This window comes from Trichechus manatus, unplaced genomic scaffold (assembly GCF_000243295.1).
Source record: "Trichechus manatus latirostris isolate Lorelei unplaced genomic scaffold, TriManLat1.0 scaffold00016, whole genome shotgun sequence".
Taxonomy (NCBI): domain Eukaryota; kingdom Metazoa; phylum Chordata; class Mammalia; order Sirenia; family Trichechidae; genus Trichechus; species Trichechus manatus.
The window spans coordinates 10,118,663-10,141,578 of NW_004443952.1; the positions used below are offsets into that span (position 1 = coordinate 10,118,663).

At 37.2% G+C, this 22,916-nt stretch overlaps 1 protein-coding gene across 1 annotated transcript; it reads left to right on the plus strand.

The window, feature by feature from the left end:
• The first annotated feature begins 1,804 nt into the window (after positions 1–1,804).
• On the plus strand, positions 1,805–9,518 carry LOC101343842 (olfactory receptor 2K2). The gene is given in 3 exon segments (XM_012554393.2): positions 1,805–1,956; positions 8,610–8,973; positions 8,976–9,518. Coding segments are annotated over 3 exon segments (1,059 nt in total).
• Positions 9,519–22,916: the final 13,398 nt, after the last annotated feature.

Sequence of the window (22,916 nt, forward strand, 5' to 3'; positions counted from 1 at the left end):
CATTTACATAACAAGACCAAAGGCCAAACACCTGCCTCCCCCCACCCCCGGCCTCCCACCCAGGTCTTGTTTTTGTAAATAAAGTATTATTGTTTTATTTTATGCATGATGGTTTCATGTAGAATTGAATAATTGTGACAGAGATTGTATGGTCTGCAAAGCCTAAAATATTTACCATCTGCTCCTTTAAGAAAAGTTTGACCCCTGTCTTAGGGCATTCATAGAATAAAATGGAGGGGTCGGGGAGTGGCACAAATGCATCAGTTAAACACAGCCAGCATCATAATGCTACATAATGGTCCATGATATTACATAATGGAGTTATACCATACATAATAATAAAGGCCTGAATGCTTTCTCTCTAACATTTGAAACAAGATAAGGATATTTGCTCTCACCACTTCTGTTCAACATTATAATGGAAGTTCTAACCAGAAAAATTAGGCAACAAAATCAAATATAAGGCATCCAGATTGGAAAGGAAGAAGTAAAATTATCTCTATCTGCAGATGGCATGATCTTGTATATAGAAAATCTTAAGGAAGCCACAAAAAACTATTAGAACTAATAACTTGTGTTCAGCAAGGTTGCAAGATAAAAGATCAACGTACAAAAAAATTGTATTTCTGTATAGTACCAATGAACAATCCATAAATGAAAAACCTCAAAAGAATAACAATCTTGGCAGGAAAGGGGAAACAGACAAATAAAAACAGAAGGGATAAATAGAAAACCAAAGAATAAAATGGTAGACTCAAACCCAACCATACTGATATTTGCATTGAATAGTAATGGACTAAACACTCCAGTCAAAAGGCCAAGATTGTTAGAATGGATTAAAAAAAAACAAACTCAGCTACCTGTAGTGTATAAAAGATGCACTTCAAAAACGCATAGGTTGAATGTAAATGGATGAAAAATATAAGATTTATGTTGCAAACAATCACCTTAAATGACTAGCATAGCTCTTGTCTCAGGGAAAGACAACTGTCAGTGTGGTTGGTGAGACAGAAGCACAATATGCTGACCATGTGATCTAATGTTAATCTGGATTTCTAAACTAACAGCTACGTTTTTGAGAAAAACATGTTTTTCCTCAGTGATCAAAACCAGGATGTGAAATCATATGCCCCAAGGGATCTTGACCAGGTGACCATCTGCACCCCTCAAAATACACTTACCCAAGAAGAGTGCTGTCTGGGAGCTGTTGCCAACAAGATATTTTTGCAAGATACACAAAGAAAATACATGTAAGCATCTTGTGACCATGATCTAAGCATCCTTAAAACTATCTGTAATCACTAACCACAACTATTAATAATCAGTAACCAAAGTGTAATTATTATAATATTCATTGATTTTCCTGTAATTGCCCTTCCTATAGTTTAGTTCTCTTTTTACCCCATAAGAATACTTGTATAACAAAACTGCCCCAGGCTACCTGGTTCCATTTTCGATGGGCTACATAGTTCCCTAGTTGCAATTGTTTTAAAACCTTAATAAACCTCTGTGTTTTAACTTGAAATAGTATTAAAGTTTTTCTCTACAACACTATATTAACAACAGGTAAAGTAGATTTCAAGTGAAAAAAGTATAAATGACATCAGTTCATAATGGAAAAAAGAAGGTCAACTTAGCAGGCACTTCTAACAATCATAATTGTGCATGTGCCTAATCACGGAACTTAAAAACATAAGAAGCAAAAACTGACAGAATAAAAAAGAGAAATAGTTCCACAATCGTATTTGGAGATTTCAATACTCCTTTCTCTGCATTTAATAGAACCAAACAAAATTTCGTAAAAATGGAATATCTGAACAATCCTATCAACTACCTTGATCCAATGGACATTTATCGAACATTAAACCCAGTGACTGCAGAATACATAATCTTCTCAAAGGCACATGGTATGCTTACCAAGATAACTTATATTCTGAGCCATGAAACAAGTCTCAAGTGAAACAGAAGAAATATAACAAAATATGTTTTCTGAAAATGTTGTTATCGTTGTGTGTCATCGAGCTGATTCCCACTCATAGCAACACTATATGACAGAGTAGAACTGCCCCATAGGGTTTTGTAGGTTGTAATCTTTATGGGAGCAAATCATTAGTTCTACTCCCTCCCCCGAGCCCCCCACCTCCAGTGGCTGGTGAGCTTGACTGCTGACATTTTGTTTGGCAGCTAAGCGCTTAACCATTGTACTATGAGGGTTCCTTTTTTTTTCTGGCCATAATGGAACTAAATCAGAAATCAGTAACAGTGAGATAATTCCATAAATATTTGAATATCAATGTACCTTTAATCCATGGCCAAAAGAGATATTACAAGGGAAGTTAGAAAATATTCTGGACTGAATGCTAATGAGAATACAACTCAAAATTTGTGGCTTGTAGCTCAACAAGTGCTTAGAGGAAAACTTATAACTTGAGATGCTTATATTAGAAAAGAAGATATTTAAGTCAATGATCTATGCTTCTTAAGAGACTAGGAAAATAAGAGGAAATTAAAATTAGCCATTGAAAATCCTAAGGAGCACAGTTCTACTCTGACCCATGTAGGGTTGTCCTGAATCAGATTCGACTTCACGGCAACTGGTTTTATTTTGCTGTCTACCCTACTGAAGCAGATAACATAGGAGGGGTTTTCATCAAGATTGTGCCCTGCAACTGACTGCTGAGGAGAACACACATATACTTTTTCAAAGTAGAAAGTCACCTCTTCTTACTATAAACTTTGTCCAAGAAGATTGGAAACATCTCTTGCTTTAGTTTTGAAGCCTTTCTTTTAATATAGTTCAGAGGTGGACTCCGTTTAGATTTTACATCAGGATCCATCCTGTTTATTGGTTATGCCACTGCTGTTACTGAAATTTTATTGTTACCTTCATGTAAATTCTGCATTGCTCTTGTGCATTCTAAGATATGTTTTTAACATAGCTGAGAATAGACTTTTTCTGGTCACTACGTCTTCCAATTGGCTGCAAGAAAATTATTGCTTTTTGTTTATTTGTTTTTTATTAGGCTACTTAACTAATCTCTTTTGATTGCTGGGTAGAAATTCTAATTGATTATCTTGGACTTTTAAGATATAAAATAATATAGTTTGCAAATAATGATAATTTTATTTTGTCCTATATCAATACCTATAGGATTGCTATGAGTTGGAATGGACTAGATGGCAATGGGTTTGGTTTTTTTAATACCAATACCTATTATTTCTATTAATATTGTAGTGATAATCTTGTAGTAAAATTATTGTTGCCTTGTTGTCTGGTGATGGGAAGGATTTATTATTAGCACTGACCATTAGGAAAATAAAGTTTCAAGATTAATATTATTAAAATTGTGAAGACATTAACTCTATGATGTTTTCTGTGTTTTACAATCAAACAAACCCATTGGATATAGCATGTTAAATTGTTTCAAGCTTATCATGTGTGGGCCACTCTAGCCCATTATCCCCAAAATTTCATTTTACTGCTTAATTAGCTCTATTGTAATTCTTATATTATTCAGCCTGATTGTTGTTAATTCTCTTATTTTCTTAAGAAGGAAAAAAAGCCTTCTTATTCATGTCATCTGATCAAATTCTCTTGATGATCCTCTGTCTGGAGCATCCATTTATTCTTAGTGATCCAGAATAAGCAAACTGTCATAAGGACACAGAATATATGGGACCTGCATGCCTTGCAAAAAGAATGTGATAATAAACGCACCTGTTCTCCACACACAATTATAGTGAACTTTTTGTTTTGTTTTGTCAACTTTAATTTAACAAATGGTCTACACTATCTTGTTCTCTAACTGTTTCTTATTATAATGAACATTTTTACTGTTGTAAAAATATAAGTAGCACAACATTTGCCAATCTAATGTTTTTCACTTGTACAAGTCAATGAAACCAACTACATCAATCGTGTTGTGCAACCATCACCAACATCCATTGCCATGTTTCCACTTGCCTAAACAGAAACTCAATGCTGGGCAAGCAAAGATTCCCCTCTTTCTCCTTCCCCCTCACCCCTGGTAACCATTGTTAAACTCTGATCTCTCTCTATTTGCCTATTCTAAGTGTTTCATATTAGTGAAATCACAGATTGTTTATCTTCTTGAGATTGACTTATTTCACTCAATGTAATATTTTCAAGGTTCATCTATTTGTGGCAAGTATCTGGACTGCCTGTTTTTTTTATGAACTATCTGAGTTGGAGACATTTTGTGCCTTAACACTAAATACTTTAGTATGTATTTCCTAAAAACAAGGACATAACCACAGTACAATTATCAAAGTCAGGAAATTTAACACTGACACAATACTATTATCTAATTCACAGACCATATTCAAAATCTGTCAATTGTCTAATAACATCCTTTATAGCTCATTTTTCCTGGTCTAAGATTCCATCCTGAGTCATGCGTTACATTTACTTGTCATTATTTCTTTAATTTCCTTTAGTCTGGAACATTTCCTTAGCCTTTCTCTGTGCTTCCTGACCTTAACATTTCTTGAAAAGAATAAGAATAAGCCCGTTATTACAGACTATTCCTCAGTTTAGGTTTATCTGGTTTTTCCTCCTGATGAGATTGAGGTTATGTATTTTTGACAGGAATACCACAGAGGTGAGAGTGGGGTTTTCAGTGCATCGTATCAGAAGGCACATGGAGTAGGTTTGTTCCAATATTGTTGAAGTTAAGGTGGTCATCTTCCAGTTCTCTTCACTGTAAAGTTATTATTTTTTGTTTAAAATTAATAAGTAATTTGTTGTGAGATGCTTTGACACCATGCAAATATCCTGCCTCTCATCCAATTTATGAGTTTTAACCTTGATCCATGATTCTCTAACTACATCATTCCTTACTTTTTAGCATTCTGCTGTAAGGAAGAACTTTCCATTTTCCTTCCTTCCTTCCTCCTCTGTCCCTTTTCCCTCACTTTCTCCTTCCCTTCCTTCCTTTCTCCCTCCCTTCTTTCCGTCCTTCCTTCCTACTCTAATGAACTCATGAATTCTTATTCTATTCTGTGGATTATACTATGGATTATAATCCATTATTCTCATTATTTGATGTTCAAAATAATCTGTCCAATATTTGGTCAGTTGGAGCCTCATCAAGTGGGCTTATATGTCCTCTTGATATATTCCTATCGTTATTTGTGTACTTCTTATGTTTCGGTGTGATAACGTAGCTCCAGGTTCATCTTGTCCTTTCCCTGCACTAGCCCTGGAATCAGCCATTTCTCCAAGGAGACATGTTTCTTTTCAGTGGGGAATAGAATTTAGAAACCAATATTTGGGCACTTTGAGATTTTGTTGCTTCAAGGCTCTCTCGATATGTGTATGTTGAGGAATATTTTTGATAACTTGTTGGAACACTCAGTGATTTATATGTGGTGTAAAAGAGTAAACTTTCTTCCCTTAATTTCTGAAAACTAGCGATTGATTTCACAAATGGAAAAAATGTATCTTACAATTCTAAGGACACCTTTTCTCTATATACTGTTAAGTATTCTATACTGTAATCATGCAAGTAAAAAAATCCCAACATGGCTACGGGAATGGACCAGAGGACTTTGTTTTTATGAGTTCTTTGAAAGTTTTTTTGGGGAACTGTGGTTCACTCACTCTTTGTCTTAATTAACAAGTTTGATATAATTGGATCTTTGGGGCATTATCCCTGAAGCAGCTGAAGTTTCAAACCTCTGTATATTATCACTGCTGAACTTTAAATTGTTCAGGGACAACAGGTATTCCCCCAAAACAACAAATGATTTAAATTTACATAGTATTTCATTTGCTATCCTTTGGCATTTTAAGTTATGGAGGCAAGAGTCAATAATTTTGAAAAAAATGAATGGTACTGTTAATTTTTACATATAATATTTAACATTTTTAACATGGATATGTTGGTTCTCTTTCTTGCACTTAGCTAATTTATGAAGTACATTGTAAAACACTTATTACTTGAAGCTAAAGACAGGGAATTTAGCCACCTGGACCAATTTTTCTTGGCTACTGTTTTTAAACAATAGGAAATATCAAAGCCTGGGCAACAGGGCTGAATTTTCATTCTAAAAAAAAAAAATGTGTTTTCTTTGCTAGTCTTTTTTTTCTTTTTTAACTGTACTTTAGATGAAGGTTTACAGAACCAACTAGTGTCTCATCAGTCAGTACATATATTGTTTTAGGACATTGGTTAACAACCCCATGACATGTCAACACTCTCCCTTCTCAAACTTGGGTTCCCTATTACCAGCTTTCCTGTCCCCTCCTGCCTTCTCATCCTTGCCCCTGGGCTGTTGTGCCTCTTTAGTCTGATTTTGTTTTATGGGCCTGTCTAATCTTTGGTTGAACATCTCGGGAGTGACTTCATTGCTGAGCTAAAAGAGTGTCCGGGGGCCATACTCTTGGGGTTTCTCCAGTCTCTGTCAGGCCAGTATGTCTGGTCTTTTTTTGTGTGTGTGAGTTAGAATTTTGTTCTACATTTTTCTCCAGCTCTGTCCAGGACCTTCTACTGTGATCCCTGTCAGAGCAGCTAGTGTGGTAGCCAGGCGCCATCTAGTTGTACTGGACTCAGTCTGGTGGAGGCCGTGGTAGTTGTGGTCCGTTAGTCCTTTGGACTAATTTTTCCCTTGTATCTTGTTTTCTTCATTCTCCCTTGCTCCTGAAGGGGTGAGACCAGTGGAGTATCTTAGATGACTGCTCACAGGCTTTTAAGACCCCGGATGCCACTCACCAGTGTAGAATGTAGAACATTTTCTTTATAAACTGTTATGCCAATTGAGCTAGATGTTCCCTGAGATTCTTTGCTAGTCTTAATAGTAGCATAAAAATAAATTTCTTTAAAATAATACTTTACAATACTCTAATACTTTTTAAAAGAGAATTTGTCAAATGTAAAATCTGGCAGAGAAATCCACAAGAAATAATCTGTTAACTAACAAACAAGAAAGAATCAACTACCCTGATGGAGGGTAAGTGGAGCTCTTGGGAAGAAACGCAGAAAGTCTGCATGCTCAGTTACCACAGAGGGAAGTAATACTGACAGGTATTCCTGAGAATATGAAAAAGGTATTCAGCATTACTGATAATGTTTGGATCTGCAATGTAAGCTGCTTGGGGGTTGATTGCTAAAACGGAAAAAAAATTGAAGGACTTGATAATAGGCTAGATGTGAGATACAGCAGGGGGAGAAGACAAAGTTACAAAAGTAATATAATGAAAATAATTTGAAAAATATTATGTCCCTTTATTTGGGGCATAACATAAGATACTGTCTACAGCATTATTATTTCCACCATCACCATCTATGTCAGCTTTTTAAATATGGAAACCTGGGAGATGGATGATAACATTGACCGAAATTGAGAATCTGGGAAAGGAGGCCAGTGATAAGAAAGACTGAAATATTGTAACATAAACCATGTAAGTGAGGAATTTGGCTATGCAAGAAAGGGCAAAAATAGGAGGGCAGTTTGCACATGTAGCATGACAATAAAGGAAAATTTTAAGAACGTGTATACATATTTGAACAGAGAAAGGAAAGAGCCAGCAGAGGAAAAAAAAATCAAAGGATTGAAGGTGATAAAGAACAACATAAGTGCAGAAGCAAGGTGAGTTTGCTGTGATCATTTATTATTAATAATATGAAATGTAAAAAAATAAAACCTTAAGTGCTTTGCTTACAATTATTAAGGTGATCTACGATCTTATTTTCAAAGAGATCTTAAGGTAATTTTCTAAGGGAGTTTAATTTCTGCATTTCCTGGATATTCATGGGTCTTCATTTATATCAAGAGTATTGCCTGGGCATAATTTTTAGAACTATACACATACGCACAAAGGTATGGGCCTCAATAATGAATGAAACTCTACAATGGATGTTTCAGTGTTTAAATGAGGTGAGTTATTTTGTGTGGCTTATAAACCGGCTCTTAAATATAATCTTCAATGCTTCAAGCAATGTCATCATTTTTGAAACAAGTGCGCCAACCTCCAAGCTATTAGCTGGAAAAGACCGAGATCATTTAGACCCAGAACTTCATAGGCATTGGTTTAAAATTCATTTGTTTCTTTCAACACTTTTACTCTTCTTCCAGTGAAGATTATTATTGGTTATTGTTGTACATATGGGATTTTTTCCCCTCACTTACATGGCTTAATTTCTCATTTGTGCTTATTATTCTCTATTCATTCATATTTTTTTCTCATTCAATCACTTTCAAATCTTTATTGAAAACCTACTGTGTGCCAAGTACAGGATTTTGGGCTGGAGGTCAAAGATTAAATATGCTTATTCTTGTTTTCAAATTCACCGTTTTCTAAATTTAATTGTGAAAGAACCAACTTTTCATGTAGATCAAACCTGTTTTCTCCCCCTAGATTAGAAGGTATGCTACCTTGTGATTTCTTGTGGTAAAATTATGTTTATCATAGTGAAAATAAGTTTGAGATCAATGGTGTTAGTGTTTTCCTAATTAAATGAACATTATACTTTCTCTCTCTCTTTATGTCCTCAGATGAAATGAGGAGAATAATACTAGAATAACTACAGTTGAAAGAAAGGAAATGAAAGGAGAAAATTTTACCGTTTGGACCTTTTTTTTCCTAGAGGACTTTTCAGATATCCAAAGTTAGAGATTGTTCTCTTCATCGTCAGCCTTGTAATGTATCTGGTAACCCTCTTGGGCAATAACACTCTTATTTTAATCACTATCAGAGATTCACGCCTTCATACTCCCGTGTACTTGTTCCTTGGAAATATCTCTTTTATGGATATTTGTTACACGTCTGCTTCTATTCCCACTTTGCTGGTGAACTTGCTATCATCTCAGAAAATGATTGTCTTTTCTGGGTGTGCTTTACAGATGTATCTGTCCCTTGCCATGGGTTCAACGGAGTGTGTGCTCCTAGCTGTGATGGCATATGACCGTTATGTGGCCATTTGCAATCCTCTGAGATACTCTATCATCATGACCAGGCAGGTCTGTGTGCACAGATGGCCTCTGTCTCCTGGGACACAGGCTGCCTTACTGCTCTGCTGGAAACCAGTTTTGCCCTGCAGGTACCCCTCTGTGGGAATCTCATTGATCACTTCACGTGTGAAATTTTGGCTGTTCTAAAATTAGCTTGTACAAGTTCACTGCTTATGGACATGATCATGTTGGTGATCAGCATGCTCCTCTTGCCCATTCCAGTGCTCTTAATTTTTATCTCTTACGTCTTCATCCTTTCCCCTATGCTGAGAATCAGTTCAGCAGAGGGAAGAAACAAAGCTTTTTCTACCTGTGGTGCCCACTTGACTGTGGTGATTTTGTATCATGGGGCTGCCCTCTCCATGTACCTAAAACCTTCTTCATCAAACTCACGAGAAATAGACAAAATCATCTCATTGCTTTATGGAGTGCTAACCCCTATGCTGAACCCCATAATTTACAGTTTAAGAAACAGGGAAGTCAGAGATGCTGTGAAAAAACTACTGGGCAAAATACGTTTATATCAAACACATGAAAATCTCTGACTGGGTTCCTTTTACCAGGGATGTGCCCCTGACAGAATTCATCAGAGAAATTCTAGACAACATATTGCCTCTTGGAATTCTGACTTGAAACTTAGCTGTATAATTTCATAGTTATGAGATATTTGTACCCCGAGTGATGTTATGCTTATGGACAATGATAGATTCCAATTTGCATTTATTAATATTTTCTGTCTTTTGTGTGTATGTGCATATTTTGTGGTTGTGGGAAGTACTGGACCATAAAGTCATCACATGTTGACTCTGAAAGGAAACTTGGATAATTTTAGAGTCAGTGAATGTTAGTACCAGAAGAAACTTGGACATCTCTTCTTTAAAGCCCTCCTGGATTGAGATGGGAGCATAAAGAAACAAATAGTAGGATTAGCCTGAATTATGCAAATGAGAAAACAGAATAAAAGAAAAATTAGAAGACTTGCTCAACATCACACATTTGTAGAAATGGAACTACAACCCAACCTTGCGATTTCTTGGCCAGAGTGCATTCTACTACACCATGGTGGCTCCCTAATTACCCTTGCTCATTGAGAACTCCAGATGAAAACTCCCTGCCTTCCTGAGACCTTTCCCAGAGATGCCTACTTGCTTTGCTCACTGCCGACTCAGCTTTTCCAAGCACATAGATACTTATGCACACTGAATCTGTTTCTATACCAGTATGCCACCCATACACCAATTAAGTCTTTTTCATGCGTGTTTGTCTATTTTCTTCACTGGATGATTGACTTCACGAGGGCAAGGATTCCTATTTATTTTATATCCTTTATGTGTATAGCAGTCATTTGGTAAATAAATAAATTTATCAGCTTTAAATCAATCACCTTATTTTAGAAGTCAGTACCACTCATGGAATTTAGGAAGAAGAAACAACCAGGGCAATGAGGTATATGGCTTTATAACTATTCAACAATTACAGAGACCATATTTACATTAGTTACTTTTAATCGTTGATTTGTAAAAAATATTATTTGTTAAAAGTGCAGATTCTGGGCCTCTACTCCCAGAGATTCTGATTCAATAGCTCTGGGGTGGGGCCCAATAATCTGCAGTTATAATAGAGACCCCAAGATATTCTTATATAGGTGGTGACACGACCATACTTTGGGAAACATTATTTCCAGTGAAAAGCTACCATACCAAAAGAAAAGTAGCATTAGTTCCTCTTTCTCCCTTTTTCCTTTCTTAATTTTCTCCGTCATTTTTTTTGCTCTTACCTGCCTACCTCCACTCCTAGAGGAGAGGAGAGGTTTTGAGTGGAGAAAGGTAAACACATTTTACAAATTTCAAAATATGAGAGACTTAAGAAGTTTTAGGACTGGATGTTGCGTTTTGGATTTTTTTTTTTAAACTCTTAGACCATTCCCTTAGATTTAGGGCTTCCATTACATGCTGCTCGATGTGTAACTCACACATGAAGAAGCTTAAAATAATCACATAGTAAAATTTTGTTGGTGGACCAAGGGGACAAATTTGATGCCTAAGGACAGATTTGATGTCTGATATTGCTGCCAAGAGATTCTTGGAAACAAACCTGAGTAAATGGCTTTGGAGTAGTTGGAAGAGTTGATCAGGAAGTACTCTTCCTGGAAAAATTATTTTTCTGCTTAGATATCTTAACTTCCCCAATACAACTGTCACAACCATTCTCTGGCAATTTCAGAATCATTTTGAAGAGTCATTTTATAGTAGGTTTTTATTAAAGTAGAGCTGAACTTTACGTTAGCATAGAACTAAATTTGCTAGCATACGTGTGGTACCAAACATAAGCAGGAATAACCGGAACAATAGAAATAGCTAAAATTTTTACTTCAAAGAGTGAACTATGAGAACTTGAAGACACAGAAATTGAATACCTTGTGTAACTAGTACAACGGTTTTAATACAAGGAACTGAGCAGACTGACATAGAACCAAGCATTTCAGAATGGGATATGGACCAGAATGGGACACCAAAAGAGATTAGAAATGACCCAGATGTCATGGAGGGCCCAGGACTGAACCCAGGCAGATATCTCCCTAGTAGCTCTTGGCTAAAAGATTAGTAATTACAGTCATATGTTTATGTTAAGTCACTGTGAATGGCAAATAAGTATTTTTAAATATAAATGCATTTTGTATATTATACGCAATATGAAAGTTAATTATTGGTAAATAGTGCGCTCTTTCATGTGGATTAGGTTCCATTTAAAACACTACTAATTACAATCATTACTTTTACAGAGTCTCAGGTAAGGGGTCCTTTTCAGGTATTGTTAGAGAAAGGAATACATCAGACAGAGAAAGTAAAACCACTGACAGAGAGCCAGTTCTTACATGAATGATTACATGATCAGGTATATGCTTTAGCAAAATCTGACCATGTCATTTCACTGCTTAAATCCCTTAGTGGCTTCTCATATCCTAAAGCTTGAATCCCGTAAGATGACAAGCAATGACTTTTATAACCTAATTACTTACTATTTACATCCTTTGTTCTAGGCATACAAAATTCCTCTTAGTTCCATGAATGCGCTGTGTTTTCAATTCTTTTATTAAGAGTACCAGAATTTGTGGAGCCCTGGTGGCGCAGTGGCTAAGAGCTCAGCTGCTAACCAAAGATCCGCAGTTCGAATCCACCAGCCCCTCCTTGAAACTCTATGGGGCAGTTCTAGTCTGTCCTGTAGGGTTGCTATGAGTTGGAATTGACTCGATGGCAACGGGTTTGTTTTTTATTTTTATCACAATTTGTAATTCGATAATAATTTGTGGGTTTACTTGTTTAACGTCTGTCTCCTTCACTAGTCTGTGGGTTCGTCAAGACAAAACCAAACCAAACCAAACTCGTTGCCATTGAGTCGATTCCGACTCATAGCTATTGTATAGGACAGAGTAGAACTGCCCTATACGGTTTCCAAGGAGTGCCTGGTAGATCGAACTGCCGACCTTTTGCTTAGTAGCTGTAGCTCTTGACCACTACACCACCAGGGTTTCCCATCATGACAAGGACCATATTAATTTTATTTACCACAGTATATCTAGGACTTAGCATGTTATCTGGCACAGAGAAGACATTCAGTGCATACTTGTTGGGAAGGATTAAGTGCTCAGTGAACATGTGTTAAATAAAAATATGCATGTAATGAACTTTTGAAGTCTATTCAATTAGGTACTTGACCATACCTGTGTCGTATACCTATCTTTGCTGGTAGTGGTGACGTGGTGATGGAAGTGGTAAGGATGTTTACCCAGAATTAAAGAATAAAAATTGTTATCATTAGTTCCTAGTATGGAATCTTTAAGATTAATTAAAGTTTTATATTAACCACATTTACTTTTTCAATAAAGATAGCATAGTGTTAGATAAGGAAAATGTACTAAAAATTATTTTTTTCAGGCCTTTGGTCTTTGGCATTATGTTTGATACAAATTTTAATGATCATGATGGAGAAACGTACATAACATGAAAGCATAGAGTGACTCATAACTGGTTGTATCTGATGGACACTTGAAGAGTATTCTGAATAGAATGAATTCTTAATTTGTTTATAGAGGGGATTCAAATATCACACAAATGGGTTTTCCACACGTCCCTTAGTACCTTGATTCCTCATTTAAAAATGAACAATTATAACGTAATATCTTGTAGCACTTTTTCATTGTCAGAGATATAAATAACTATAACTTTTAGACCTATCCAAACTATCTAATTATAGAACTTATCTCCATGCATACATGAGAAAGAAGATAAGTGACCATACAGAAGCAGAAGCTCATGGACTGACTTGTGATTATACAATATTCCCCCCTCCTTCCCTTTTTTGTGACAAGGCACTGCTGAAATAGGAAGCAAGTATTGAGCTGGTATGTGAAGAAACAGTAAATGATGTGGGGAGGGGTAAAGAGTGTCTTTGATAATGTGACAGCTTGTGTAAAAGCCCCCTGGCAGAAGGAGGAATGGTACATGGAACCAAAAGAAGGCCAATGTAATAGGAGCATGGAGAACAAGGGAAAGAGTGTCGATGATGAGAGATTGTGGAGAGGAGGGATCTCCAGAAATCAATCCCCAAAAGTTGTGTGTGAACTCCTGGGCTAATCCCCAAGTCTCATTGCACATGTATGGCTCTGGCCCTAAACAGAGAACTCAACTACAAGGTAGACTACTTCCTAGGTCCCAAATTTGCCAACAGATGGCACACATACAGAACAGATCTGAATAACAGCAAAGTCTTTGAAAACTGAATTCACAGAAGATGGTTAGTAACTTGAGGCTTGAGCCTAGCCAGGTCAACCACCTTTTAAAACACACACACACACAAAATCATCACTTTCTGTAGTATTTAAACAAGACCCAAAGTCTCATAACATAGTATTTAATATGTCCAAGGTACAATTCAAAAACACTGAACATATGAAGAATCAGGAAAATCTCAACACTTTGCAAAGGGAAAGATAACAGATACCAACCCCAAGATAACAAAGATGTTGGGACAACTAGACAAAGACTGTACAGCTGCTATCATAACCACACTCCAAGAAGCAATTGCAAACACTCTTTGAATGAATGGAAAGATAGAGAATCTTAACAAAGAAATAGAAAATTAAAAAAGAAACAAAATAGAAATTTTAGAATTGAAAAATACGATAGCTGAAATAAAAATAATGTACTGGATGGGCTCAAGAGCAGAAAGTACATTACAGAAGACTCAGTGAATTTGAAGATAGACCAACAGAAATTATCCAATCTAAATATCAGAGAGAGAGAAAAAAAAAAGATTGAAAAAAAAAATACACAGGTATGAAAAACTAGAGTTTATCTACCAGTTGTTCATTCAAGCAAAAATGCTTTCCCACAAAAAACGTGATTCGTACAGCTCACAACTCAATTGCACAAGTGCTTTTCCTCAAGATAACTGTGTTACTGCAGGATGCAGCAGAAGTTCTTACTTCCCATTTTGTCTCAGTGAATATTAAAAAGACATGTGTCCAAAAGTCAAGATTTAATAAAATTAATATTTTTTACTGCTTCATCAAAAACATTCTTATGTGAAACTGCCATTTTTTTCCTAAGAGTGTATTGTGATAAAAAATACAATGATTACTAACACAGTTAGATGCTAGTGCTTTTATTGTTGCTAACATACCAATGGCTTTACCCACTGTGATGGTTAATTTTATGAGTCAGCCTTGGCTAGGCTCAGCTAAGTGTTCCGGATTCCCATTCTTCACAATGTTATCCATAGTTTGTTATGATCCATATGGTAGAATGCCATTGTATAATCAATAAAACACAGGTACACATCTTTCTGGTATTCTCTGCCTTCAGCCAAAATCCTTCTGACATCAGTAACGATAGCCCTTATTCCATGTCCTCTTCTGAATCCAGCTTGAATTTCTGGCAGTTCCTTGTCAATGTACTGCTGCAAACTCTTTTGAACGATCTTCAGCAAAATTTTACTTGTGCGTGATATTAATCATACTGTTCAATAATTTCCGCATTTAGTTGGATCACCTTTCTTTGGAATGGGTACAATTATGGATCTCTTCCAGGTGGTTGGCCAGGTAGCTGTCTTCCAAATTTCTTGGTGTAGACGAGTGGGAGCTTCCAGCGTTCCATCTGCTTGTTGAAACATCTCAGTTGGTATTCCATCAGTTCGTACAGCCTAGTTTTTCGCCAGTGTCTTCAGTGCAGCTTGGACTTCCTCCTTCAGTACCATCGGTTCTTGATCATATATGCTACTTCCTGAAATGACCTAACATTCACCAATTCTTTTTGGTACAGTAACTCTGTGTATTCCTTCCATCTTCTTTTGATGCTTCCTGCGTTGTTCAGTATTTTGCCCATAGAATTCTTCACTATTGCAACTCGAGGCTTGAATTTTCTCTTCAGTTCTTTCAGCTTGAGAAATGCCAAGCACGTTCTTCCTTTTTGGTTTTCTAACTCCAGGTCTTTGCACATGTCATTATAATACTTTATTTTGTCTTCTCGAGTCACCCTTTGAAATCTTCTGTTCAGCTCTTTTACTTCATCATTTCCTCTGTTTGCTTTAGGTACTCGACATTCAAGAGTAAGTTTCAGGGTCTCTTCTGACATCCATTTTGGTCTTTTCTTTCTTTCCTGTCTTTTTAATGACCTCTTGCTTTCTTCATGTAGAACGTCTTTGACGTCATTCCACAACTCATCTGGTCTTTGGTCATTAGTGTTCAATGTGTCAAATCTATCCAGATGGTCTCTAAATTCAGGTGGGATATACTCAAGGTCATATTTTGGTTCTCATGGACTTGTTTTAATTATCTTCAGCTTCAACTTGAACTTGCATATGAGCAATTGATGATCTGTTCTGCAGTCGGCCCCTGGCCTTGTTCTGACTGATGATATTGACCATCTCCATTGCCTCTTTCCACAGATGTAGTCGATTTGATTCCTGTGTATTTCAATCCGGTGATGTCCACGTGTATAGTCCTAGTTTATGTTGTTGCAAAAGGTATTTACAATGAAGAAGTCACTGGTCTTTCAAAAGTCTGTCATGCAATCTCTGTCATCGTCTCTACCACCAAGGCCATATTTTCCGACTACTGATCCTTCTTTGTTTACAACTTTCACACTCGAATCACCAGTAACTATCAAAGCATACTGATTGCATGTTTGATCAATTTCAGACTGTAGAAGTTGGTAAAATCTTCAATTTCTTCATCTTTGGACTTAGTGGTTGGTGCATAAATTTGAATAATAGTCGTATTAATTGGTCTTGCTTGTAGGCATATAGATATTATCCTATCGCTGACAGTGTTGTACTTCAGGATAGATCTTGAAATGGTCTTTTTGACAATGAATGCAATGCCATTCCTCTTCAATTTGTCATTCCCGGCATAGTAGACCATATGATTGTCCAATTCAAAATGGCCAATACCAGTCCATTTCAGCTCACTAATGCCTAGGATATCGATGTTTAAGCATTCCATTTCATTTTTTGACAATTTCCAATTTTCCTAGATTCATACTTCATACATTCCACATTCCTATTATTAATGGCTGTTTGCAGCTGTTTCTTCTCATTTTGAGTCGTGCTACATCAGCAAATGAAGGTCCTGGAAGCTTGACTCTATCCACGTTATTAACGGTGACTCTACTTTGAGGAGGCAGCTGTTCCCCAGTCATATTTTGAGTGTCTTCCAACCTGAGGGACTCATCTTCTGGCACTATATCAGATAATGTTCTGCTGATATTCATACTGTTTTCACTGGCTAATTTTTTTCAGAAGTAGACTGCCAGGTCCTAGTCTGGAAGCTCAGTTGAAAGCTGTCCACCATGGGACACACTGTTGGTACTTGAATACAGTGGCATAGCTTCCAGCATCACAGCAACATGCAAGCTCCCACAGTATGACAAACTGACAGACGCGTGGGGGAAGAGCAGATTACCCTTCATAATATGAGTGGTCCCCATCCAATCAGTTGAAGACCTTAGAGAAAAAACTGAGCTTTCCTGAGGAGAATGATTCTGCCTCAAGACTAACATAGACATCTTGCTCAAGTTTCCAGCCTACCTGGCCTATGGATTTCAGGTGTAAGACTGTTGGAGTTATTCTGACTCTTGTTCCTGGCCCCATGCTGCTGTGGCCAATACCAGTGTCTTTAAATGTCTTCAGCAAAAGCTACCTGGGAAGCCATCCTAGCCCTTGCGATACTCATTGCTCCAGCCCTTGAGAGAGCCACAAGAGAGGCCAAGACCCACAACCCTCATTTTTTCAAAATAAGGTCAGTGTTATGGTTCTTGCAACGTGCACCAACATGATGGACTACTGACCTCAGGGCTGCTGATTTGGGGTGTGGGGGGCTAATAAGCAGGCAGTTTACAACGCCACAGCATTTTTTACCTAAAAGCAGCAGCTTCATTCTTCACCAAGTCTTTCCCTCCATTGTAAGTTTTTCATTAGATTCCAGAATTCTTCAAAAGTTCGTTGATTTTTTTTTTGCCAGCTTATTAGTTGATTTTGGCTGCGTGAAAAAAAGTAGTCTCAGATAGAGTTAAGAAGCCCATGACCTCGTAGGAATCCTGTTAGAGTATTGCTTTGTCAGAGACTGAACATTAAGACACAATGAACAAATAGTCTAAGATTTATTAACAAAACAAATTTAAGATGTCTCAGGCTGACTTAGTAGGAGTGGTGATGCTTATTGTTTGATTTAAGGACTGGCATGGGTATTATCAGATACTTTTGGAAGAGAAAGACCAGGAGAAAATAGCTTTCATTTGCCCAGAAAATTTTTACCTTTTTGGTATGGGTATCTCTGGAGTTATTGAGTTCTGGTGGTTGATGGAGATGGTACTGGGGGATAAATTACATGGAATTGCTGATGTATTTGGGTAACATAGTTGGGCCTGGAAGAGCTTTGCAAGGTCACGGGAAACTATTTGCTAAAGGGTTATATCTCCTTAAATAGAATGCGTTGAAATGTTATTGGACAAAATCATGATACTGCATTTTATTGAGCTCTGTATGACATCATTATTCCAAATATGGGTGAGTACTGACTTGCCCTAAAGCACCAGCTTAAGCTTACCTTATTCTAAAGATGTGGTGAAACCCATGTGAAATTGTGCACTACAGATTAGTAAGTAAACACGAGTCAGCCCCTGTGTACCTTGCTTACTGGTTAATCCATCTCTGCCTTTGACCTGTTATGAGTAATTTGAACGATCCCACCTCCCAACACTTTACTGTTACTCCAAGTCGAGATCAATTTCACTTTGAAGGCACTTCAAATTCCCTTTAGAAACTTTCTGAAAAGGAAAGTTCTCTTACTAATAAGTCTCAATTGCATTTCTACAAGCTCGCTCCTTACCTATTGCCCACCCAAGAGGCTGAGTCTCATGGTGTCTTATTTAACCTGTCTTCATTTCCAGGGCACCAGTGCCACTCAGCTTCTAAACTGTAATGAAGCCTTGTGAAACACAGCTCCCTCCAGAGCAGTGAAAATTAGTTTGTGATTCATACTTGTGTAGTGGGAATAGTGTCATAATGAAGATCTTGCTCAGCAGGAGAAAGACCTGGTGATCTGCTTCTGTAAAGACTGCAGCCTAGAAAACCCTATGGGTTACTTCTACTCTGTCACATGGGTCACTATAAGTTGAAATCAACTCAACAGCACCCAACAACAACAACCACCTACGATAGCAATTATCCTGAACAGTCCTGGTCCACAGGAGGCTACTTCCAATATCAGATTGCCTGCCAGCTTAGCTATACTTTAAGGAGAATAATTGTCTCATCAAAATTCTTTTTCTTCTAGTATTGGTTGTTGGCAAAAGTGAGCACTAGATGGAGTTCACATCTGGAGAATTGCCTTCTAATTTGAGAAGGACATTGACAAATAGGGGCTATGTTACACCTGAGGAGCCCTGGTGGTGCAGTGGCTAAGTTCTCGGCTGCTAACTGAAAAGACCGGTAGTTCTAACCCACCAGCTGCTCTGTGGAAGAAAGATGTGGCAATCTGCTTCTGTCAAGATTACAGCCTTGAAAACTCTATGGTGCAGTTCTACTCTGTCCTACAGGTAGCTATGAGTTGGAATCGACTCGATGGCAACGGAGGTTTATACTTTGGTCCCTGGGTGGTAAAAGTGGTTTGCAATGGGCTGTGAACCTAAAGGTCGGCCGTTTGAACCCAGTCTGCTTCCATAAAGACACTTTCGAGCAGATCTACTTGACCAGTTGGCAATGGATTTGGTATTTTGGTTTTTGTTATTTTGTATTTTGGAGTCCCTGGGTAGTACAAATGGTTAACTCGCTTGGGGCTAACTGGAAGACCGGCAGTTCAAGTTCATCCAGAGGCACCTTGGAAGACAGGCCAGGCTACTTGCAAAAAAATCAGCCACTGAAAACTCTATGGAGCATAGTTCTACTCTGACATACATGGGGTCCCCATGAGTTGGAATCAACTCAACGGCAACTGGTTATGTTAAATTTTATGCAAATATTTCTTAAATACGTGATTCATGAAATAAAATTATTTCATTTTTTGTTGTATTTTTAAATTACACAATCAATGAACAAATATATTCTTGTAAAAATATTAAAGCGTAATTCTTAATTGACCATATTCCCACACTATCCCTGTCCTACTCCCAGAGTTAATCTCTCTAGTCATTTTGGTGTATATCTCTCTAGATCTTTCGTATGCCATACTGTAGTAGTTTTCAAATTTTACTGTGCATTAGCAACATCTAGAGAGCTTGTGAAAACACGATTCCTCAGCCCCACCTCAGAAATTCTGATTCAGTAGATTTAAGGTAGAAAGTGTGAATATGTATTTCTAACAAGCTTCCAGAAGATGCTGATGTTGCTAATCCACAAACCACATTTTGAACAGCACTGATACTGGTATATGGTATAGAAATACTATAGAAATATTTAGTATTATTTTATGTTAGGGTTTTATTAAAATTTTATACTGTTTGCACTGTTCTATAATTTGCTTTAAAAATTAATAATGTGTTTTAGAGATACAATCATGTCAATACATATAGATCTACCTTATTCTTTTAAACTCCCGCAGAATATGGCATATTTTCTTCTAATTTATTGGGTCCTGTAAAAAAACACACTCACACACATGAAAAACTGTCACCATCAAGTCTGACTCATAGCGACCCTATAAGACAGAGCAGAACTGCCCCATAGGGTTTCCAAGGCTGTAATCTTTATGAAAACCGACTGCCACGACATCGTTCTCTGCAGAGCGGCTGGTGGATCTGAACTGCCAACCTTTCTTTCAGCATCTGAGTGCTCAACCATTGGGGCCATCAAAAACAAAAAAAAACCAAATTTGTTGCCGTCAAGTCGATTCCGATTCATAGCTACCCTACAGGACAGAGTAGAATTGTCTGACAGAGTTTCCAGGGAGCACCTGGTGGATATGACTGCCTACCTTTTAGTTAGTAGCTGTAGTTCTTAACCACTACGCCACCAGGACTCCCTAATTTATTGGGTAACTGCCATAATTTATTAGGATAACTTCTCCTTTCTTGCACAACAATTTATACCCTAATGTTATTACTTATCCCTTTATGCTTTGCTTTAGTTATGTTCTTTTTACTACTCGAACCAAAATCATGGCAGGATGATATAAATCTCCTCTCAATATATCCAAATACATTGATTATTCTATTAATTTCATTTTCAGAAATCTTTCCCCAGAGACTTCTCATTTGCTACCTTCTTTACTGGATGAGCGATAGACTTCGTACAGAACTATTATCTCGGGATCTCTCTTTATCATTACCTTGTGGATTTTTTTTGCCTCTAATTTGGGTTGTGCATCTGGTTCCTAAATTTGATGTCTTCCTCTTTCTTGGTTTATTCCCTAGTTTTTTTGAACATCCTCCAGGAGCTTGCTAAAACAGGGATGATTTTATTGAGATTTTGAATGTCTGAAAATATCTTTGTTGCGTAGATGCTTTGTCTGACTACAAAATTTTAGTCTGAAAATCATTTCCCTTTAGAATTTTGAGATGGTGAATTGCTCTGCTGTCTTCTAGCTTCCAGTGTGGGTACTGAGAATCTTGAAGCCATCTGATTCCTAATTCTGTGTGGGAAACCTGTTTTGTTCCTTCTCTGGTATCTCTTCTTTCCTCCAAGAGGTTTGAAATTTCATGATCATGTGTCTTGGTGTAGATTTATTTTTACCCATTGCACTGGGTACTACTCAGACCCTTTCAATCTGAAAGCTCATGTCTGGGACATTTAAAAAAAAAAAAGGCTTGCGTTTGATGATTACCTTCCCTTTATTTTCTCTGTCTTTTTTTCTGGACCTCTTGGACTGGTATTCTAATTTTCTTATCTTTTATCTCTGTTTTTGTTTTACTCTCTGGGAAAATTTCTCAATTTTATTCTCCAACTTTTCTGTTTAGTTTTTCCTGTTTTTGACCATATATTTCATTTCTAAGGGCTGATTTTTATTCCTTGAACGTTCCTTTGTTACAACATGCTGTTCTTGTTTCAGGGATGCAATATCTTCTCTTCCCTGAAAATACATTATCTCCTAGCATAATTTGTTTTCTCTAATTTGTGCACCTTAGTCCTCAAAGTGAAATCATTGCTTTTTAACACTTTAAAGAGGTCTTTTGCCGCAGATTTGCCCAATGCAATGTGTCATTTGATTTCTTGACTGTTGCTTCCATGAGTGTTGATTGTGGATCCAAGTAAAATGAAATCCTTTACAACTTCAATTTTTTATCTTTTTATCACGATGTTACTTATCGGTCTAATTGTGAGAAATTTTGTTTTCTTTATGTTGAGGTGTAATCCACACTGAAGGCTGTTATCTTCATCAGTAAGTGCTTCAAGTCCTCTTCACTTTCAGCAAGTGAGGTTGAGTCATCTGCATATCACAGGGTGTTAATGAGTCTTCCTCCAATCCTGATGAGTGTTCTTCTCCTTATAGTCCAGTTTGAATAAGTATGGTGAAAGAATACAACCCTGATGCACACCTTTCCTGATTTTAAACCACACCATATCCCCTTGTTTTGTTCAAATGACTGCCTCTTGGTCTATGTACAGGGTCCACGTGAACACAATTAAGTGTTCTGGAATTCCCATTCTTCTCAATGTCATCCACGCTTTATTATGATCCACGCAGTAGGATGCCTTTGCACAGTCAATAAGACACCAGTAAACATCTTTTTGGTATTCTCTGCTTTCAGCCAAGATCCATCTGACACCAGCAATGATATCTCTTATTCCATGTCCTCTTCTGAGTCCAGCTTGAATTTCTGGCAGTTCCCTGTTGATGTGCTGCTGCAACTGTTTTTGAATTATTTTCTGCAAAATTTTACTTGTGTGTGATTTTAATGATATTGTTTTGTATTTCTGCATTCTGTTGGATCACCTTTCTTTGGAATGGGCACGAACATGGATCTCTTCCAGTCAATTGGCTAGGTAGCTGTCTTCCAAATTTCTTGGCATAGATGAGTGAGCGCTTCCATCCATTTGCTGAAACATCCCAATTGGTATTCTGTCAATTCCTGGAGCCTTGTTTTTTGACAATGCCTTCAGTGCAGCATGAACTTCTTCCTTCAGTACCGCTGGTTCTTGATCATGTATGTTACTTCCTCAAATAATTGAATGTCGACAAATCTTTTTGGTACAGTGACTCTGTGTATTCCTTCCACCTTCTTTTGATGCTTCCTGCATCATTCAGTATCTTGCCCATAGAATTCTTCAACATTGCAACTCGAGGCTTGAATTTTTTCTGCAGTTCTTTCAGCTTGAGAAATGCTAAGTGTGTTCTTCCCTTTTGGTTTTCTAACTAGAGGTCTTTGCACATGTTATTATAATTCTTTACTTTGTCTTCTTGAACTGCCCTTTGAAATCTTCTGTTCAGCTCTTTTACTGCAATATTTCTG